This window comes from Syngnathoides biaculeatus, chromosome 2 (assembly GCF_019802595.1).
Source record: "Syngnathoides biaculeatus isolate LvHL_M chromosome 2, ASM1980259v1, whole genome shotgun sequence".
NCBI classification, from domain to species: Eukaryota; Metazoa; Chordata; class Actinopteri; order Syngnathiformes; family Syngnathidae; genus Syngnathoides; species Syngnathoides biaculeatus.
The window spans coordinates 37,777,033-37,796,962 of NC_084641.1; the positions used below are offsets into that span (position 1 = coordinate 37,777,033).

A 19,930-nucleotide genomic window follows, 5' to 3' on the forward strand; every position below is an offset into this window, starting at 1 on the left:
TCTCCCCTACCGCTACTTTACAGTCGGTAACCTCCTTCAGATTACATCGTCTGCACAAAATATAATCCACCTGCGTGCTTCTACCTCCGATCCTGTTGGTCACTCTATGTTCCTGCCTCTTCTGGAAAAAAGTGTTCACAACACCCATTTCCACCCTTTTTGCAAAGTCCACCACCATCTGTTCCTCAAAGTTCCTTTCCTGGCTGCCATACTTACCCATCACTTCTTCATTGACCCATTTTCTTTCACCAATATGTCCATTAGAATTTGCACCAATCACAACTCTCTCTCTGTCTGGGATGCTCAGAAGCACTTCATCTAGTTCCTTTCAGAATTTCTCTTTCAACTCCAAGTCACATCTTACCTGTGGGGCATAGCCGCCAATCACATGATACATAACACCCTCAATTTTAAATTTCAGCCTAAACACTCAATCTGACACTCTTTTCACCTCCAAGACATTCTTAGACATTCTCTTCCTTTAAAATAACCCATACTACTACATTTCTCTTCCCATCTACTCTACGGTAAAATAATTTAAACCCTGCCCCGAAACTTCTAGCCTTACTACTTTTCCACCTGCTCTCTTGGATGCAGAATATATCAACCTTTCTTTTAACCATGTCAACCAATTCCTGAGCTTTTCCTGTCATAGTCCCAACATTCAAAGTCCCTTCACTCAGTTGTAAGCTATGTGCGTTCCTCTTCTTCTTCTGCCGACGAATCCAGTTTCCTCCTCTTCTTTGTCATCGACCCACAGTAGCTGAATTTCCACCGATGCCCTGCAGGTTAATGGTGCCGGGGGCGGTCGTTGTTACATCGGGCCACGACCAATCCGCTATGGTATTCTTTAGATGAATGCTCATATTTGTTTGGCACAGTTTTAAGCCAGATGCCGATCCTGACGCAATCTTCTGCATTTATCTGGGCTTGGGACCAGCCTTCATATTGCACTGGCTTGTGCCCCCATAGGGCTGCCTTAAACATTGTGCAATATAATATATGAAGAAGAGAATCAGTGAGTATTGTAATATCTTTGGTTACAGTAGTGACTTCCTTCCTGTCTTTTACACAAGTACACAAACAGTAAGCATTTACTATTCTTTAATACAGACAATAAAACCCATAATATACTTTATTAAGCTAAGAAAAATAATGCATTTAAAACAAGAGCCCAAAAATGTTAGTTGAGCTGTCTACAATACATTGAGGCAGATCACAAATGAACATGGAGACATATCTACACAGTACACAAACTTGAAACAACAGCAACAGAATAAGGCAAAAGTAAATAAATAAAAATACAGCTGTATGTGATATTTCAGTGTGTAACGTGTCAATTGCTGGTGAAAATGCTGGAAGAATTCAGTCATTACTAAGTCTAACTATGGCAAACAGAGATGCTCATACTGCCGGTAAGATGTAGTGTGATGTTTAGGATGAGATAAATACATGTAAGATTGGCACTCTGTCAGGTTTAAATTTAATAGATTCAACACAGCTCTATAGTTACACTGGTAATGTCGTATAGTAGATGATGCTTCCTTGCGCGCCAGCAGCGTGGTTGTGATTTTTGGTCAGTGCCCCAATAACTACCCTGAATGAGAAATACAGTGGTGGGTTGTGTCAGGAATGGAATCTGCTCTTACAAACTGTAAAACAAAATTCTGACAGTGATTTGATGTGATAACCCCCACATGGGACAAGATGAAAGTCAGAACACGCACACCATTAAAGAAGAGTGTTCAGTCTGGTAATTTTCAACCAAAAGAAAATATACAGTGAGTGAAATAAGTGGGGTTAGGGTTAGGGTTAGGTATTTCACACTTCACCATTTTTCTCACTAAATATACATCAAGAGGTGAAGTCTGGGCTTCTCTGCTGAAGATACTGCCCCTGTGATTGGACCTCGGATAAGCAGCAGAAAATGGATAGATGGATCGACAGGTAAAAAGTATTGAATATGCTAAATTCCATTGAATGTTTGTTTGTTTGTATTGACAGCTTCAAGGTACTTCCTGTATGGAGAAATCAGTAACATGTCTTGTGTGATTATGGCCCATTCCTCTCCATAAGCAGTATTCAAATCTTGAAGTTTCTGTGGGTTTCTTTTATGGGCTATCAGTTTCAGTTCGTTCCATAGATTTCGCATTGGGTTTAAGTCAGGTGATTGGCTGGGGCCAATCTAGCTATCTTTTTTCTTTGAAACCAACTGAGTTTCCTTAACAGTATATTTATGGATCTTTATACTGTACTTGTTTCATTTTAAACATCCCCATACAAACCCAATTCCAATGTGAGTTGGGGCATTGTGTTAAAAAGAATACAATTATTTGCAAATCAAGACATTTATTATTCACACTGATAAACATTGTTTTTAGCAAATAATTAACTTCTGGTACTCGAACTCTCTAACTGGGATCTGAGGGTTGACGGAAATCCAACTGAAAAGAAGATGTCTTGGTAAGAACAATTTTCTTATGAGGAGTGATTGTCCATGGGAAATCTGCGCGAAGGTGCGTCACAGTCTACACGAACGTAACGTGTAGGAAGTACAGTTAAATTCCACATAACGAGGGCAGACTCGTCTGTATAAGTTACAGTTAAATTCCGTGTAACGAGGGCGGACTCGTCTGTACATTAAAAGGTAAACGAGGGCGGACTCGTGTGCATTTAAATTCCGTTAACCATAACGAGGGCGGACTCGTCTGTGTAGGTTACAGTTAAATTCCGTGTAACGAGGCCAGACTCTTGTACGTACTTCAATTCCGTGGAAAATAAAATACAGTCTGTATAAAATAACATCTAATAAAACTGCAGTATAAACCATGTGTGATTGCGTAAACGAGTGTTTGAGAGACGGGATTGGAAGTGACGACTTGTTTGGATGAAAAGACAAGATTCCTCCGCCCTTCTGGGTGGAAGCCTGAAGAATACCAAGCAAGAGTATTTACCAGTCACTCTGTCTTATACAAAAACGCCAACCGTAGTACACGACAGGTGTAGTGTGTTGGCTCCAAATTCGCAAAATGGGGAAAATATTAGTAAACAAAAGGAAAGGGACAACTTAACTTGCAAGGATTAGAAATTTGTCGAAGCACAAAGACCAGATAAGGTAAAATAGTTTCATAAATATATAACAAAATCCACTAGCCACCTTAATTTGCTAAAAATATTTCAGTTGAAAAATGACAGATTGTAGAAATAAAGGTGACCTTACTAAAAGACTTAAGATAGGTATGACAATATCTAATGGTGGTTACAAGAAAGGAAGGAGACAGAAAAAGGAAAGAACAAAATAATGAAAAGAGAAAACCAACCACACCCCTCTACCCTGACTTACTCCACCACACAGAATGACTTGATCAGACGGAAATGACTTGAAATGGTCGTAAAGACTGGGAGGACTACTATTTCCCGCGCAGACTGCTGCACAAATGACCAACGTATCACCAAGTTAGGCGACTTGTAACCAAGGATCCAAATAATCAACCCCGACACACAAAATGGCACCGACTTGACTATTTAGTGTAGAGGACTTGGACTATGGGTGATGTTAAAAAAGGCTGTGGAAGATACAACTTCATACAAAGCCGACATGAATCAATTTGTAGAAGATATGGAAAATTTGAAAATTCAGAGAGCAACCCAGCGTTTTACACATAGAGCAAATTACATTAAAATAAGAGGAGAAAAACAAATGATAATGAGCCTTTTGAGGAATACAGAGTGAGAATGATAACTGTATTCAAGATTTACAGTGGCCTGGAGGAAGATGGAGAATAGGCCATTTCAACAGCAGTTGACATGCGCTCCATGCAGGTTTAAAAGACACAAATTACAGCTGGGTTAACAAACATTACATTGGCCTGATTACTGACACATAGGAGGAACTTCTCCATGTGGAGAACATTCTGAAAGATAGAAAGAAACAGACAAGCTACAACTTTTATGGGAAAGACACTGCTACAGCAAGCAGAACATTTCCTAACAGAACAACAGGATAAGATAAATGAAGACTTTCTTAATGTAACAATGTGGTAGAAAAAAAAAACTCCAGGCCCAGATTTTCATTATGAAAATAAACTCAACAAATACGCTCCAGAAAAAAGAAGAGAAAAAAAAAATAAATAAATAACAGTTGATTATCTGCACACAGATAATCTGGGGACGGCAGCCACAAGGTTCAGACTCCCACAGGCCCTGGAAGACAGATGCTTAATGTTGCCACATGTGTCACTGTTTAAACCATATGACACACACTCAGAGTGGTTGTGAGGTTTCATCAAAAGAGACCAAACAGCAACTAATTTGAAACTAGACGAGGAAAATTTGAAAAGTACAGTTTAGTGCAGGCCGTCACCTTCATCAAAAGTGACACGGGATCAACAGAGGAAGAGGAAAAACAATTTTAAAAGAAGTCTCAGAATGCATATGGTCAATAGGACTATCAGATCTGGGACTCATTTTGGGAGCGCAACCTGTACAAATTAGACCTAAAACAGAATATAGGCTATTTATGAAACAATATCCATTAAAACCAGAAAAAAACAAGGAAAAAAAACACACCCCCAGCAGGAGGTTGGAGAACGGTTCAAGACCTCCAAGCAGTAAATGCTGCTGTTAACACAGTGAGCACCTTGTGTCCCAGACAAACATACACATTGCTGAATTAATTAAGACGAGATACAATAGTTTTTACAGTAATGGATTGAGTTGCATTTGCATTTGAAGCCAAAAATACACATTTACCAGGTTACCTCAAGTATACTGTGAAAGGCCAACAATTTATTCACAACTTATGACGCTAGTATGTCCACATTTTAACTATCAAGTGTCAATCAAATTCTACTTCATGAAGATGGTGTATCACTCCACAAGGAAACTTGCAAAGTGATACAATAGGATTGTTAAAACATTTAGCACAGGAGGGACACAAGGTTAGCAAGAACAAGTTAACAACAAGATAAGATCTTAGGACACAACCTTTTTGCACAGCAAGAACAATTTTAGATGATAGAAAAAAAAGTTGGACTTAATGTACCAAAACCACAAACTATGCAGCAATAACTGCACCTTTGTCCAAATTAATGTATGAGGAACACCTCAAAATGACATCATTGTTAAAATTGACAGAAGAATCAGAAACTGTTTTCTGTGAGGTAAAGAAGGAACTAGTGTCAGATTATAGCAAATCCTTTATGTAGATACTAGATTGTAAAGGTCATTTTATGACCTCAGTTTTAGTGCAACTTAGAGACTCAGTGTAGCATGTGCATTACCCCAGTATGTAAGACCAGTTATTGTGACATCTATTGCTGTAGAAACAAGTTCAACCATAGTTTTGCTCCATCCTCTGATTCTAAAGAGTACTGTCACTGCACTGCGTACTGAGACAAAAAAGCAACGTCGAACCCAGCAACAATTTTTACCACATTATGAGAAAGTCATGAGGATGGTGCAAAACATGATTGTCAAAAGTTCGCAGAAATATGAGCCAAAAGTAGAAGTGGCCTGAGAGATCAGCTTTTAGAAAGAAGAGAAGTGCTATTGTACATGGCTCATCTATGAAAATGCAGGGTATGGACAGCCAATATACATTTGCAACAGTGCATGTTTTTGCACAGCACGGGAAGAAAAAAAATAGGGGGATGAATTCATCCACAGCCAAAGTAACATGCGAAATTGTTTGATTTAATTATTGCAATGCAAATGACAAAAAATTTTTAGTGTAAGCAAATGCCTTTCACATACATCAAACAAAGATATGATTTCATTGGAAAATGCTTTTGCTGATAGAATACTAAAGGAAGCTGCTTTAAAAAAAACAAAGATAAATGACAAATTTAGATAAAGGACACATTAAGTACATATGTGCAAGTACAAGGGTGCTGAGGATGTGCTGAGGGAGGACATGAAGGCAGTGGGTGTTAGAGAGGAGGATGCACAAGATTCGCTTAGATAGAAAAAGATGACACGCTGTGGCAACCCCTAATGGGACAAGCCGAAAGGAAAACAAGAAGTGCAACGTTACAAAAAGACATCTATGTATGACCAGACAACAAACCTATCCTATAAATAGCTATGAGCTATGATTTTGTCACATATCTCAAACAGGAGGGATATGAGTCTATACAATCAACATTATATAATTTATGGATTAAATTTTTATTAAAAAAAAAAATGTAGGACAAGGTGATTTGAGCCAATTTCGAGGACGGTTCCTTACACCAGAATATCTGTTTAAAAACTATCCATGAGTCTATTGAATTAAAAATGAAGGGAAAAAAAAGGGTTTGGTCATGATGGATGCCTTTTCAAAATGGATAGAACTCTTTCCAACTAAACATGCCAACAGCTTTAAAAATAGCAGTAAGGAATAGTTCAGTTAATTTGACTCATTCTAAGAATGTTTTTGATTTTGAAAACATTGTTAATACCAAAAACTAAATTGTTTGTTGACCATTTGTAAGACAGCTGTTCTCATTCCCAGTGCCAAAGTCGCTGTAGTCCGGTTACAAAGGGGGTCGTGGTATTTAGAACCCTTCCGTCTCAACTTCGGTGAAGAAAACACCCCGACTGAGGCATTTAGAGGATTGAGTCTGCTATCATAATGGCAACTAAACAGTTAAATTTTTTATTGGGTGTTGGATTTTATTTTTTCTGCTCGAGTGGTACCTGTGGAAACCAACCAAGGTCTTAGAAAACAAATTTGATAACTGCATAGGAAAAAAAAAAAAGAATTTGAGTAAAATACATACTAAATTAGATGTAGAAAATTGGTTTCAAATTGCAACAGGCATTTCAAAATTATAATTGGGTTCTCATGGTAGAAAAAAGGTGTCACAGTGACGCAGCTGTAAGGCTTTGGCCTCACAGTTCTGAGTACTGGGGTTTAGTCCCAGTTCCTCCTGTATGGAATTCCATGTTTCTCCAATGCCTGTGTAGGTTTCCTTTGAGCGCTCCAGTTTTTAACATTGATTGGACACTCTGGAGTGTCCCTAGGTGTGATTGTGAGTGCGACTGTTGTCTAATTGCCACATACAGAAATTTGATGGTGATGCGGAGGTATAAATTGAAAAAAAAAAATGGAACAGGTTACTGTGCTTCAATAACTTAATTATTGCCATTTGTCTGTTCATCCTATGTCTGTTTATGATTTAACATCTACTGTAGATGCAGTTTTACCCTTGGTCGGAGGAGAAGCGGTATGGGAACGACAAGTGTTTTAACATCGACGCCCCTGATGTTCCAAGTGAGTATAAATTGGCTGATCAATTTGGCAGCAGGATTTGAATCCTCAGGTTGTTGGCGTACAACCAACAAAAACGTAGACAGAATCAACCCCATTCATTACAACGTACAAGAATTGGGCAACTGGACACAGAGAGGGTTTGGAACTGTGCGTGAACAGTTATCTGCTCATTTATGGCATTCCAAAGCGGAGTCGCTGTTGACAGGTTGGCTGAGAGAGGAGAAATCTGTGCTATGTTCGGAGAACAATGTTGCGCAGTGAAAGCCAACAAATAGCTATGAAGTCATTCCACCGAGGGGCTTCGAACCCTTAACGGCTCGTTCTGGTATTGACACCTCCGTGTGAGAGACCTGGATGAATGCCTTTGGAAAATGCACAGCTCTGTTGTCCTCAAATTTGGTATCAAATGCTGTTTTTCCAGAAATTTTGACCTTGTGTGGATGTTGTTGGATTCCTTGTCTGCTTGCTCTCATTGTGAAACTTATTAACAGTGTTGTCACCCACGAACGAACAGGTGGCGGAGATGTATCCTTTAATGGTGAAGAATGACCGTGACGACGATAACGATTTTCTATTCTCCGTGTGCGTTTATTCCTTTCCATAAAAATGTATTCGTTAAGAGAAGTTGCAAAATGATATAATAATTTGTGCAATTACATAATAAACAGGGGGAAATGTTAGAGTTATCGTTAATATATTTATTATGGACTTGCAACAAAGCCAAAGGATCATCCTTGCTTCAAAGAGTCTTGTTCACAGGACGAGCTCCTACATACAGATGCAACAGTATCTTCCTACAAGTGGCCAAGGACAACTCCATCATAACCAAAGAATGTGCTAAATCATCATCGTACGATGTGCCACATCATCATCCTAGAATGCACCTTTGTTCATTTCATCTGCTCACCCCTACTTTTGACCTTGTCTGTTTCTAATAAAAAAAGAGTACATGAAAGGCTGGTTCAGAACGTGTTGGGCGAGCTCCGAGGGCCGTCCACGAATGAGCTATGGCGGCGGGCTATGAGCGAGCTCCGGCGGCCGGGCTACGAAGCTCACTCAAAACTGCTAAACGGATTGTCTGCACAACCATACCCACCCTTCAAGACTGGGCTGCGAGCAAGCTCTGGGGCCCAGCTGCAAGTGAGCTCCGGCGGCCATGCGAGCTGTTTGCTTGTGGCTTGCCACCAGAGCTTGCTCATGGCCGGCCCTCAGGGCTCGCTAACTCGCTCGCCGCCAGGCCACGGGGCTCGCTCGCTCGTGGTCAGCCGGAGGTGCTCCAGCAGTGGCGCTCCGTGAGCAAGCTCCAGGAGGCTTTGTTTACGCACATATGTCCCATGCGTAGCCCTCCGAGTAGTCAGTCTCCACATTATTTCCGTCCGAAGAACCATCCAAATATTCAACATTATTGACAGCCAGAGTTTCAAATCTGTACAGACGTATTCCTCCATCTTCCCTATCAACTGATACTTATAAATCCGTGAAATCAGCGCTGGCCATAATTGTGTAGGAAAGTAAGCGGGCCTCAGTTTGAGCACGACACGTCACATACGTGCACGTACGTCATGTGACTCGCCAAAATGGCAGCGCCCCATGAAAATTCATAATTGCCGACATAAATATCATCAACATAACCTTAAATGATATCTGATATCTTTATTTTAATAAAGTTATAGTACCAATGACATGACCTATCTGCTACATACTTTCAACGAGTGGACATCCCATTTAAGGCCGAAGTCGATGTTTTCGCTGATAAGAAAGTGGACTGTTAATTCACTTCCGCTTGTTTTGAACAACTGGATATACACATGGACTGTATCTGGTGAGTAAGTCGTCAAGATTTATATATAAAGTTTGGAAGCGTATAAATGTCTAGACGCATATAAATACTTTGTTGCTGGATCTGTTCTCAATCAGGAATAAATCCCACATAGTGATGGACCGACTCAAATTTTTTCAATACGAATACCAATGTTTAAATAAATGACCCCATGTTTTACACAAACTCGCATTCATTAACTATGATTGGGAAAAAAATTTAGGACAGGGCGTCGTCTCCTCCGTACACGGAAGCGTATCGGTGATACATGTAAACATCTCTGTGAAATGTTTTTGTTGTTTTAAATACACATTGTTCTCAAATGAGTCAACTCGGCATAAATAAATGATTCTTGCTAATTTGAGATTAAAAAATATTTCTATTTCTCTGTGATCGCTCCACAGGGGTATTTGGTTGGGCACCATCCATCACGTTTAATTGCCGAAATCCATCGATCTTTTCTTTTCAGCTGGTATGCTATAGGATTTCTCTGAATATCTGTCTCGTCTGTTGTGACAACCAACAGCAAAAAAGGTCTCAGGCATTGTAAATATTCGCCTCCGGTTCAATGTCTCCCACAATGTCAAGCAGCTTTGTTTGATCGGCAACATAGCACCGTGAAAATGGTGACGTCATGTGCACGAGCTCTTGATGTCAGGGCAGGCCATAGGACACGCTTGTCCTGGTCCCTGTAATTGTCAGAACAGAATCCCTCAACACACTAAAATAAATGCTCAATGATGGCATAACATTTTATTAATACTGTTAACACATTACAATCTTACATAAACTATTTAACACTTTAATTTTAACTGTTTTTCCATTAAATATTTGTGCATAAAACATTTGTGCAGAGTAGTTTATCAACTACATTACACATACTTGGCCAAGCCTTCAAAAGAAGCATCTGACTCATCTCCAATCCGAAAATGATCCATAGTACCTGTGGTGCATCATTGTGGAACTCATCATTGATCAGTTCCGGTGCCTCCATCATTGCATCATGAACATTCCATCTTGTTCCCAGAGCATGTCATCCTCTGTGCCATCCATGGAGTTTGTGGCAAAACATTTTTTCAATTCCAAGAGTTATGGTTCTGCAGCGCAGCCTTAAGCCCTCCATTCAGCTACAATCTGTAGCAGCTTTCCTATGGAGCCAGGTCCCTAATGGGCACATTTATTAAAAAATGCAAGCATTTCAATTGTGTGCACCCTCCCATTTTTTTTTAATGTGCCTATTTCGCTCATACTACGTAGTTTGAGCTCATGTTGTTTTGAGCTGCCACACTGCTTCCAGGTTGGCCGCGTCATCGGCAGGAGCAATGACACATTTCTTTTAAAAGCACAACTAGCCCTTGTAGTCGACATTATTTGTCTTCGTTTAAGTTAAGACAAACTCACGGAAAGTCATTTCTGATGTTTGGTGCAGTAGCAACAAATATGCTATGCTAACGATCGTAAAATGCCAAGTTTCTCCGAGGAGGTCAGAGAGTTGAGGTTGGTGGCACACATACTGTAAACTATATAAAATGTGTAACATAAGACATGGAATATCATATTGAAATGTATACCCTTTTTTTACCACTCTATGTACCTGTACACAACTATACAATGTGATTGTATTTTTTATTTTTCATCCATACCTAAATATAATGCGTTCTATTGACTTTTTGAAAATATTTTTAAATAAATTTGGGCAGTATATATGAGAAATTACGGTACATCTTTGCTGGGCTTTTTGGAGGATGGAGTTGATGTTGGTCTTCCACTTGAGGTCCTGTGAGACTGTAATTCCCAAGACCTTTAAGGTCTCGACGTTGACACAAGACAGTTGGACAGCGTGAGGGGCAGCTGTGGTGAAGGATGGCGCCTGAAGTCCACGATCATTTCACAAGTCTTTCATGTGCAACGCCAGGTCGTGCTGGTCGCACCACAGCTCCAAGCTCTCCACATCCTGTCTATATGCAGACCTGTCACAGTCTTTGATGAGGCTGATGACTGTGTTGTCATCTGCGGACTTCACGAGTTTGATAGCTGGGTGCCTTGAGCTGCAGTTGTTTATGTAGAGGGAGAAGAGCAGAAGGGAGAGGACACAACAATAGGGTGACCCGGTGCTGATAGTGCACATGGATGAGGGGGTGTCCCCCAGCCTTACATGCTGTGACCTGCCCATCAGGAAGTTCTAGTTCCATTGGCAGATGTCAGATGAGACCCTCAGCTGGAAAAGCTTGGAGGAGAGATCGGGGATAATGGTGTTAAACGCAGACCTTTCGTCTACGAACAGGATCCTCCCATAGGTTCCTTCACTGTCAAGATGTTCAAGGTTGAAGTGCAGACCCATGTTGACGACTTGAAATGGACACTTTCACTCCACACACCCACAAAACCTCCCCACATCATCATATTCCCACCTACAAACTGTAGGTCTGGTATTTAGGGTGATGTACAGTGCAATTGCTCCACCAAACCTGGTGTGCATTATGGCATCCAAACAGTTCAATTTTGCTCCCATCTGACCAGACTATATTCTCTCAGTATTTAACTGGCTTGTCCAAATTCTGTTTTGCACACTTTAAACAAGTTGACATACCTTTTTTTTTTTTTTTTTTAGCCCCAGCAATGGGGTCTTGCATGATGAGGATGCACGCAGGCCATGGAGGCGGAGTACATTACTCTTTTCCTTGTGACAGCAGTACCTGCTAATTTCATGTTTTTTTGAAGCTCTGTACAGGTGGACAGTATTTGAAATTATTTTTACACTTATCGGTCAGAAATCTTGCAAGCGGCACCTGATCAAAGCAAATTTATGGTGGTATGATGGGCTTTCAACTTACGTATTAAGGCCAAAATCTTGTTAACTGGAATGTTCAGAATCTCAGATATGCCCTGTAACCAATGACACCGTGATGTTTTGCAACAATTAATTTGCAATGGTTTTGAGACCGCTCTCTGCTCTTACCCATCAAGAGATGAGTCTTCACTCATATCTTGGCAATTAAACAATTTTTTCAGCCATGAATTCCGACTGAACTATCTCATACTCATTTGTGTTGACAAGGGGCTAGAATGCTGTTGGATTATTGATAGATTTTAGGTGTTGTCTTGGCTTTCCATGCCTTTTTGTGTTTCTCTTTCTTCAAGTGTTCAATCATTTTCTCCTGTGTCATTTCACAGTTTTACACAACTTAAGTTCTATGCTTATTTGTTCTACTTTCTTTGTATTAAAGGATTACTTGTGTTGTTCCCAGCATCTGGTGAAATGTTCCGATCAATAGCACCTTTGGAAGTACATTTAGTGAGAAAAATGTTGACGTGTTGAATACTTATTTCAGCTGCTGTATAATGTGCACCACAGATCACGATCCAATGGTCAAAATAACCCACCTGATCATTTCACATGGTGGGAGAAATGTAATTATGGAGACAAAAGTAGTCCATTCAATGACAGCATAGTCAGGGCAGTGTCTTTTAGGAGGCCAAACCCAGGAAAAACCCTCCAACAAAGCCACTGGACAAGATGATGTTTCTCTTTACAAAATCTGTAGCCTGTATGATGGGAGAAATTAGATAAATAACAGAGAAATCAGCAGAGTGGCAATAGATATCTTGGAAAATTGAACAATTAACAGAATGCTAAAAACAAAATGTTTGATTGCTTTTTCTCTTTTGCAGAGTTACGCGAGGTGATGAAACATTTTTAAGGAACATGCATTATATAGTACCACTTCAACCCACATTTTCACTAGCAATGGTAAAAAGCTCATCCTACTTTTATTATTCTTATGTTCAGCACTGAGTTGAGATTGCACATGTGGAATTTGGATTGGAGGTTTAAATTTGTTTTGGGATAAAAAAAAAAAAAGACTGGTTTGCATTTCATTTAAGTGTTCAGATTGTCTTATCTTTCTTGGTATGTTTTTCACAAAAAAAGGACATTTAAACGAGGGACGGTTGGGGTGCATTGAGTCACATTCAAGTGGGACTGTAGCTACAGTATTCTTATCCACAGAAAAATAAGACAAGAAATTTTACAAAATGTACAAGCATGAAGTAAAGCTTTACTCCAGATACCTTTACCTCCTCAATGGATGTGTTTAGCTCAGGGGCTGCTTTGTTTACTTTCTGCTTTAGGTGTTTCTTTGCTTTGTTTACATCCTTCTCCACCTTCTTCCAGTCCACCTGCACGTAGCCACTATGATTGGCAATCTGTGTAAATATGCACAATCTTTAGAATTCATTCCACCTTTTCTATCTGTATAATGGAACATAATTCAACAGTGGTGGCTTTGCATTAGTGGTGGTCTGGTACCCCTCCACATCAAGCAGATTTTTTTATATGTATTAAATTTTCACTTGACAATCAATTCACAGTCATGGGTTAGGGCAATGAGTTGGCATTTTCAAGGTATTGGGCCACTGAGCAATTTGATGTGATGCTCAAAAACACAACAACAGTGTTCGGAAACCAAATTAGCATATTTCACTAGTCAACAGTAGGATTTCATCTGCAGTCCTTCCAGTTCAAAACAAGTCCTTGTGGGTTTAGACACTGTCAACATTTTATGAAATAGAAAGTACTAAACACATTTTGAAACTGAAAAGAACTTGAAAAACGATTTGATTCATTCTGCTCCAACTTTGGAGTGTCTACTATTCAATTTAAATACAATCCCACCCCTTGTTTTCTTTCCTTCATGCAACCTCTCATTTATGGTGATATCAAAGTTATGCTGGTGTTAGTCATTCAAGTATAGCATTTATAAAATTGTTACGCTTTGCTTTTAATATGTACGTTTCCATTGTCTTTTAGCATTAGATAAAAGAAATGACCGAAGTTAGTCACTGCTTGGAGCAGACAAACTTCAAATTCAGAGTAAAATATTTTGAAGATATAACTTGAACTCTCATTTTTTTTCATACTAAGCTACAGTATACCAAAACTACATAATGTACATTGAAGAAAATGGGAATTTGAACACCCTGCTGTATTGCAGGTTTTCCCACTTAGAAATTATGGAGGGGTCTGAAATTTTTATTGTAAATCCATGTCAACTGTGAGAGAGATCATCTAAAAATAAAAATCGAGAAATCACAATGTATGACTTTTAAAAAAAAAAATGCATTGTTCTCAAATGAGTTCAATGCGTATTTAAAAAAAGAAAATTGTCTTTCGCAAGAGGTTTACGTAGGTTAACGTGTGGCTGCAACATGCAAATCCAGAAATCACAATGTATGACTTTTTATTGATTTTTTTGTGTGATACAGCTGCAAATAAGTATTTGAACACCTGAGAAAACCAATGTCAATATTTGGTACAGTAGCCTTTGTTTGCAATTACAGAGGTCAAACGTTTCCTGTAGTTGTTCACCAGGGTTGCCCACACTGCAGGAGGGATTTTGGCCCACTCCTCCACACAGATCAGACAGGTTTCTGGGCTGTCGCTGAGAAACACGGAGTTTCAGCTCCCTCTAAAGATTTTCTATATGGTTTAGGTCTGGAGACTGGCTAGGCCACGCCAGAACCTGGATGTGCTTTTTATAGAGCCACTCATTGGTTGTCCTGGCTGTGTACTTCGGGTCATGGTTATGTTGAAAGACCCAGCCACGACCCATCTTCAATGCTCTGACAGAGAGAAAGAGTTCTTCAAAATCTCACAATACATGGCCACGGTCATCATCTCCTTAATACAGTGCAGTCGTCCTGTCCTGTGTGCAGAAAAACACCCCCAAAGCATGATGCTACCACCCCATGCTTCACAGTAGGGATGGTGTTCTTGGGATGGAACTCATTATTCGTCTTCCCCCAAACACAGTTAAGTGGAATTATGATCAAAAAGTTCCATTTTTGTCTCATCTGACCACAAAACTTTCTCCCAAATGGTCATTGGCAAACTTAAGACGGGCCTTGACATGTGCAGGTTTGAACAGGGGAACCTTCCGTGCCATGCATGATTTCAAACCGCGACGTCTTGGTGTATTACCAAGAGTCATCTTGTAAACAGTGGTCTCAGCTTTTTTCAGGTCATTGACCAAGTCCTGTCGTGTAAGGCCTGGGATGATTCCTCACCTTTCTAAGGATCCTTGAGACCCCACGAGGCGATATCTTGCATGGGGCTTCCACTTCGATTGAGATTGTCATGCTTAGCTTCTTCCATTTTCTAATGATTCCTCCAACAGTGCACCTTTTTTCACCAAGCTGCTTGGCAATTTCTCCGTAGCCCTTTCCAGCCATGTGGAGTTGTACAATTTTGTCTTTAGTGTCTTTGGACAGCTCTTTGGTCTTGGCCATGTTACAAGTTTGCGTCTTACTGATTGTATGGAGTGGACAGGTGTCTTTATACCGCTAACGACCTCACACAGGTGCATCTGATTCAGGATAATACATGGAGTGGAGGTGGATTTTTAAAGGCGGACTAACAGGTCTTTGAGGGTCAGAATTGTAGATGATAGAGAGGTGTTCAAATACTTATTTGCAGCAGTATCACACAAATAAATCGTTAAAAAAAATCATACATTGTGATTTCTGGATTTTTTCTTTTTAGATTCTCTCTCTCACAGTGGACATGCACCTACGATGAAAATTTCAGACCCCTCCATGATTTCTAAGTGGGAGAACTGGCAATATAGCAGGGTGTTCAAATACTTATTTTCTTCACTGTATGGTCCTGTGTTACCAGAGTTAGTACAGAGTTATGTGTTTGATTTTACAATTATATCGTAGGTCACTGATGGTGTAGCGGTACACTTGTCTGACTTTGGTGCAGGCAGCATGGGTTCAGTTCACACACAGTGATGGTGTATATGTGAGTGTGAATATGTGCACTACAAATGACTGGCAACCAGTTCCGGGTGTACCCCGGTTCCTGCCCGATGATAGCTGGGATAGGCTCCGACACTCCCACAACCCTTGAGAGGGTAAGTGGCTCAGAAAATGGATGGATAAAATGTAGAGGTAATAAAAAGAAAAGTGTTGTAATTGTGATGTTGCTATGTAGTTGTGTTTCAGGCAGAAAGTTAAAAAACATCCATCCATCTGTCCAATTTCTGTCCCGCTTTGCCTCACTCTGGTCACGTGAATGCTGGAGCCCATGTCAGCTACCGTCAAAGGAGAGCCGGGGTACACCATGACCTGGTTGCCAGCCAATCGTAGGGCACACATAACCATTCACATCTACAGGCAATTTAGTCTTCAATCAACCAACCACGTGTTTTGAGGATGTGGGAGGAAACCAGAAACCAGAGTGCCGGGAGAAAACCCATGGATGCAAGGGAAGAACATGCAAACTCCATGCAGGTGAGGCTGGGATTTGAACCCTGATCCTCAGAACTACTGTACGTGGCACATGTTTACCACTCTTCCACCATGCTTCCATTAATATTGAATTAATCAACTATTTATTTCAGCTTTTTTTCCACACAGACGGTCATAAAAAAATCCAGCACTACTTGGTTCAATGCATGAACTTTATGTTAAAAAAAGAAATAGCCTGATTTAAATTAAAAAAAATCAATTTTATTATTCCTAATAAAGCAACCGCAAAGACGCTGTAAAATATCTGTACACCTATTTAATCAAAGTGTATTTATGACTTTTTTCCATGCCGCGATTGGTTTGTGCAAGATCTTTTTATTTACAAAAATTAACCCCAATAAATGCTACATTTAACCTTCAAAAAATAAAAAAGATTTAAAATGCAGATACTGTGAAATAAATCCACATTAAATATATAATTCTGATGGATCAAGAAAAACCGAGAAAAACACGATGAAACAAGGAAATTTACCTTATTTGGCGAATCTATTGGGGGGATACAAAACCAAAATGGCGGAAAACTTTTTCTTTTGGGGTCTGTATCACAATGGCATGAAAGGAAGAATTGTGCTTCAAAAGACCAGTGATTCTTTGGGTAAAGACGTATTCCGTTATCAGTGTACTGCGCAGTACAGTGCAGTGACAGGTATGAGATATTTTGTAAAAGTTATACGCGTACCGGCACACGATTATGTCCAATGAGCTTGGCACATGCGCCAATGCTTTGGTGTGCTGGAGCCTTTACTAAGAAAGAGTTTATTTGAACTTTAAAGTTACCCAGAGGAAATAAACTAAGTTTACAAGCACTTTGAAGAGGTTATGTTTACATGGAATCAAAAATAATTTTCAAAATTGTCACACTTTACACTTGATCATTAGTGTACTGAAAAAGAGTCTTTAGTAAAATAAACATTGCTTTTGGAAGACAAAATAAAAAAAGCGAATTTGAGTCATGTATATGTTTGTTCATTTCGGTATCTTACATCGTGGTTTGACTGCCTCCCTTAGGTTTCATATTAATATAAAAACACCACCACCCTTCGATAGAAAACTCGTGTGTTGCTAAGAAGAGAAGAGCAGCTGAGAACTGTGGTGTAAATCTAGCCCTTTCAATGACACCGAATATGATTCGAGGTCGATAGAAATATTAGTGGGGACACCCACGAAAAGGCATGTGTCTTGCCTGCAAAAGGAGGAACCCTCCACCGACAGCAGTGGCCGCGATCTTCCCAACTCTCTGGAAGACATAACCAGCACACCTGCAGGTATTGAATGGGAAAGAGACAAATGATGACTGGCAATTCAGACTTTATGGGTTCTGATTCTTAATCTGAACTCTTGAGTGTGATATGTTGATTGGCCATTGTGACATGACTAAAAATGAAAGTCAAAAGGAACTGTCATCCCCTGAGGATGACAGTCATTTGGGCATTTTAGTGGCTTTATTCCTACGAACGGTAAAATAATGGACATTCGTACCAGAGCAGCTGTCAGCCACAACCCACACACAAGTACTCCGCACAAAGATCCGCCCACCCAAGCCAACGTTGACTTTCAAATGTCCCTGTGCTTATTCGTTTAAAATGTACTCATAGAAGATGAAGAGCAAAAGTTCAGATACTACAGTACTATCTAAATACGTTTACCATCCAGTGAGCCCTCCCATCATGAGCTGGGTTGCCACGGAGTACTTCTCAGCTATTGGGCCCGAGTTGTTACCAAACACACGGCTCCACAATTGATGCTGCCGAGCATATTCTGTCAGATCCACCACCTCGTACAGCTCGTCTTCACTCTCTGGCTCTTCCCGGCCTGTTGAAAGGAATCGAAAACCAATCAAATTCACAGAGGAAAATTCAAGTGCGTTCGGTCGTCGAAAGGGGAGATTTTAACGCATAAAGGGTTAGGTGAAAGAGATAACCCTAACCCATCATAATAATGGGGCGCCGGTCAAATAGCTCCCGCAAATATAACATTTGAATTACGTCGCGCTTTCGTATATGGTCACAGCTATTCTATTTTAAGCAAACCCGTTGGTAATTCAAATGAAAATAATTACGAACCTTCCCTGACGTCCACTCTCGCCATTTTGGAGGGGCCGGAGAAATTCACAGGATGTTGACAATGTAAGCCGCGCCCACGCGATGATGCTGTGCCACGTAAACTCGGCAAATTTCGCATTAAAATATCGGAACCTTTCCTTTTTATCGGGAGGGGGTTCTAGGCACATTAAAACATGCTGTATTATCAAGTCCAAACATGAGGTGAAAGGCGTGGAAAAAGTCAAAGATGATGTAATACGGACAAATATTTGTCTTCATATTCACAACTTGAAATGCCTCTTATTAAAATGTGTTTTTAACGTAACACTGAGATTTGACCGATATATTCTCTGATTCGGAAATTTCTCGCAGTGTATTGTACTACATAGGAAGATGACGTATATTATGGAAGACCTTAAGTCATATGGTGGGATGCAGGCGCATTGATTGGATAAAAGAGAAGGTGAGGGCGTGCCTAGAACGGCGCGTGGGTTCGCTTCGGTGACACAATTAAAACAACTTTTATCTTCTCGGCCGAAACGCGTTCAATTGAGGCATATTTACACTTTGGATTATTTGTTCAAGTACTAGCAATTGAACCGCGGTTTAATCTCGTTTTGGGAAGAAAAATGTGACGTTTGAACATCAGATAGCGGAGCGCTGCTGTCCCCCGGAAAGGATTTACTACATCTATTCGCATCTTTTTAGGCGGAGAAAAAGTTTTTGATCTTTTGTTTTTGTCCGGTTCCCTCTATTTGATTTGGTGGAGCAAGACAATCGCCTCAGCTTTGGGATTTTCCATGCAATCCTGCAGTGTGTCTGTCGCCGTTGCTGCCTGCGCTGCTGCTCGGAGTCTCGGCTCAGCTTCAGATAGTGGTGATGAGGAAAAGAAAATGGCGGCGGGAAAAGCGAGTGAAACAGAGGAGGACTTTCCGACATTGACAGCCCAGGAGAGGGACACTTTGGCCGGGATTGACAGGTGGGAATTTTCCTCGCGTGTAGTCAACTTTAATGATTTTCTTTCCCTGCATCTCGACGTTTCAACCGAGGCGCTCCGCAACTAACGCCGAGCCCCCTATGTTGTCTTTTTGCAGCTCACTCTTTGGATTTCAGAAGCTTCATGAAGATGGCGCCAGAACGAAGGCCCTGTTGATGAAGGTAGCATACCGAAAGTAGAATTCACAAGGAAAGGTCGTTAAATGCATCTGGTCCGCGGGTCTTACTCGGCTCGAGTAGTCGAGTAAAATGCACAGCGTAGAACGGCTCCCTGAAAGCAGTTAGCTAACAAGCTTGTTAAGCGGCCCTCTTGCACGGTAGACCGAGGCCAGTTAGCATGCTAGCTTGATAGTTAGCAACCCTGCACCTGTGTTCATTCTGGTTCAGATTTCTTGCTTGGGACTATCCTCGTAACGTGGCTCTAACAACATCTTGCTGGTATGAAATTGTTCATTGGTGGTTGTGTTCTGTACTACCGAATGCTAACGATGCAAAATAAAATCGGCC

At 40.4% G+C, this 19,930-nt stretch overlaps 2 protein-coding genes across 12 annotated transcripts in view; one reads left to right on the plus strand and one right to left on the minus strand.

Moving 5' to 3' along the window:
• Nucleotides 1-1,087: 1,087 nt before the first annotated feature.
• On the minus strand, nucleotides 1,088-18,704 carry LOC133491682 (FUN14 domain-containing protein 1-like). Of its 10 annotated transcripts, XM_061803196.1 has the most exons (8): nucleotides 18,449-18,704; nucleotides 18,032-18,197; nucleotides 17,569-17,644; nucleotides 13,146-13,280; nucleotides 12,459-12,620; nucleotides 11,230-11,301; nucleotides 10,018-11,122; nucleotides 1,088-9,763 (listed from the first exon to the last, which is right to left on the minus strand). In XM_061803196.1, exons 1-5 carry the CDS (start codon nucleotides 18,564-18,566, stop codon nucleotides 12,543-12,545), a joined length of 573 nt encoding a protein of 190 aa, XP_061659180.1. In that variant the 5' UTR covers nucleotides 18,567-18,704; the 3' UTR covers nucleotides 1,088-9,763; nucleotides 10,018-11,122; nucleotides 11,230-11,301; nucleotides 12,459-12,542. The 10 variants fall into 10 exon arrangements, with proteins under 10 accessions (XP_061659180.1, XP_061659197.1, XP_061659170.1 ...); XM_061803213.1 differs by lacking the exon at nucleotides 11,230-11,301 and having other exon boundaries at nucleotides 10,018-10,238; XM_061803186.1 differs by lacking the exon at nucleotides 11,230-11,301.
• Nucleotides 18,705-18,911: 207 nt separating this feature from the next.
• LOC133491674 (histone demethylase UTY-like) overlaps nucleotides 18,912-19,930 on the plus strand; it is a 49,865-nt gene continuing 48,846 nt past the window's right edge. The window contains exons 1-2 of one of the 2 annotated variants that reach the window (XM_061803124.1): nucleotides 18,912-19,406; nucleotides 19,522-19,585. In XM_061803124.1, the coding sequence (XP_061659108.1) occupies nucleotides 19,228-19,406; nucleotides 19,522-19,585 (243 nt within the window). In that variant the 5' untranslated portion in view covers nucleotides 18,912-19,227. The remainder of the gene's footprint in view (nucleotides 19,407-19,521; nucleotides 19,586-19,930) is intronic. The other variant, XM_061803118.1, reaches the window with a different exon arrangement.

Excerpts from the sequence above, each read along its gene's own strand:
- LOC133491682 (XM_061803205.1), bottom strand. The coding sequence starts at position 18,566 with ATGCGAAATTTGCCGAGTTTACGTGGCACAGCATCATCGCGTGGGCGC. Across the intron at positions 17,645-18,031 it reads ATGGGAGGGCTCACTGGATG|GTGTGCTGGTTATGTCTTCC; the intron begins GTAAACGTATTT and ends CAATACCTGCAG. Across the intron at positions 13,281-17,568 it reads GAGGGTTCCTCCTTTTGCAG|ATTGCCAATCATAGTGGCTA; the intron begins GCAAGACACATG and ends ATATTTACACAG.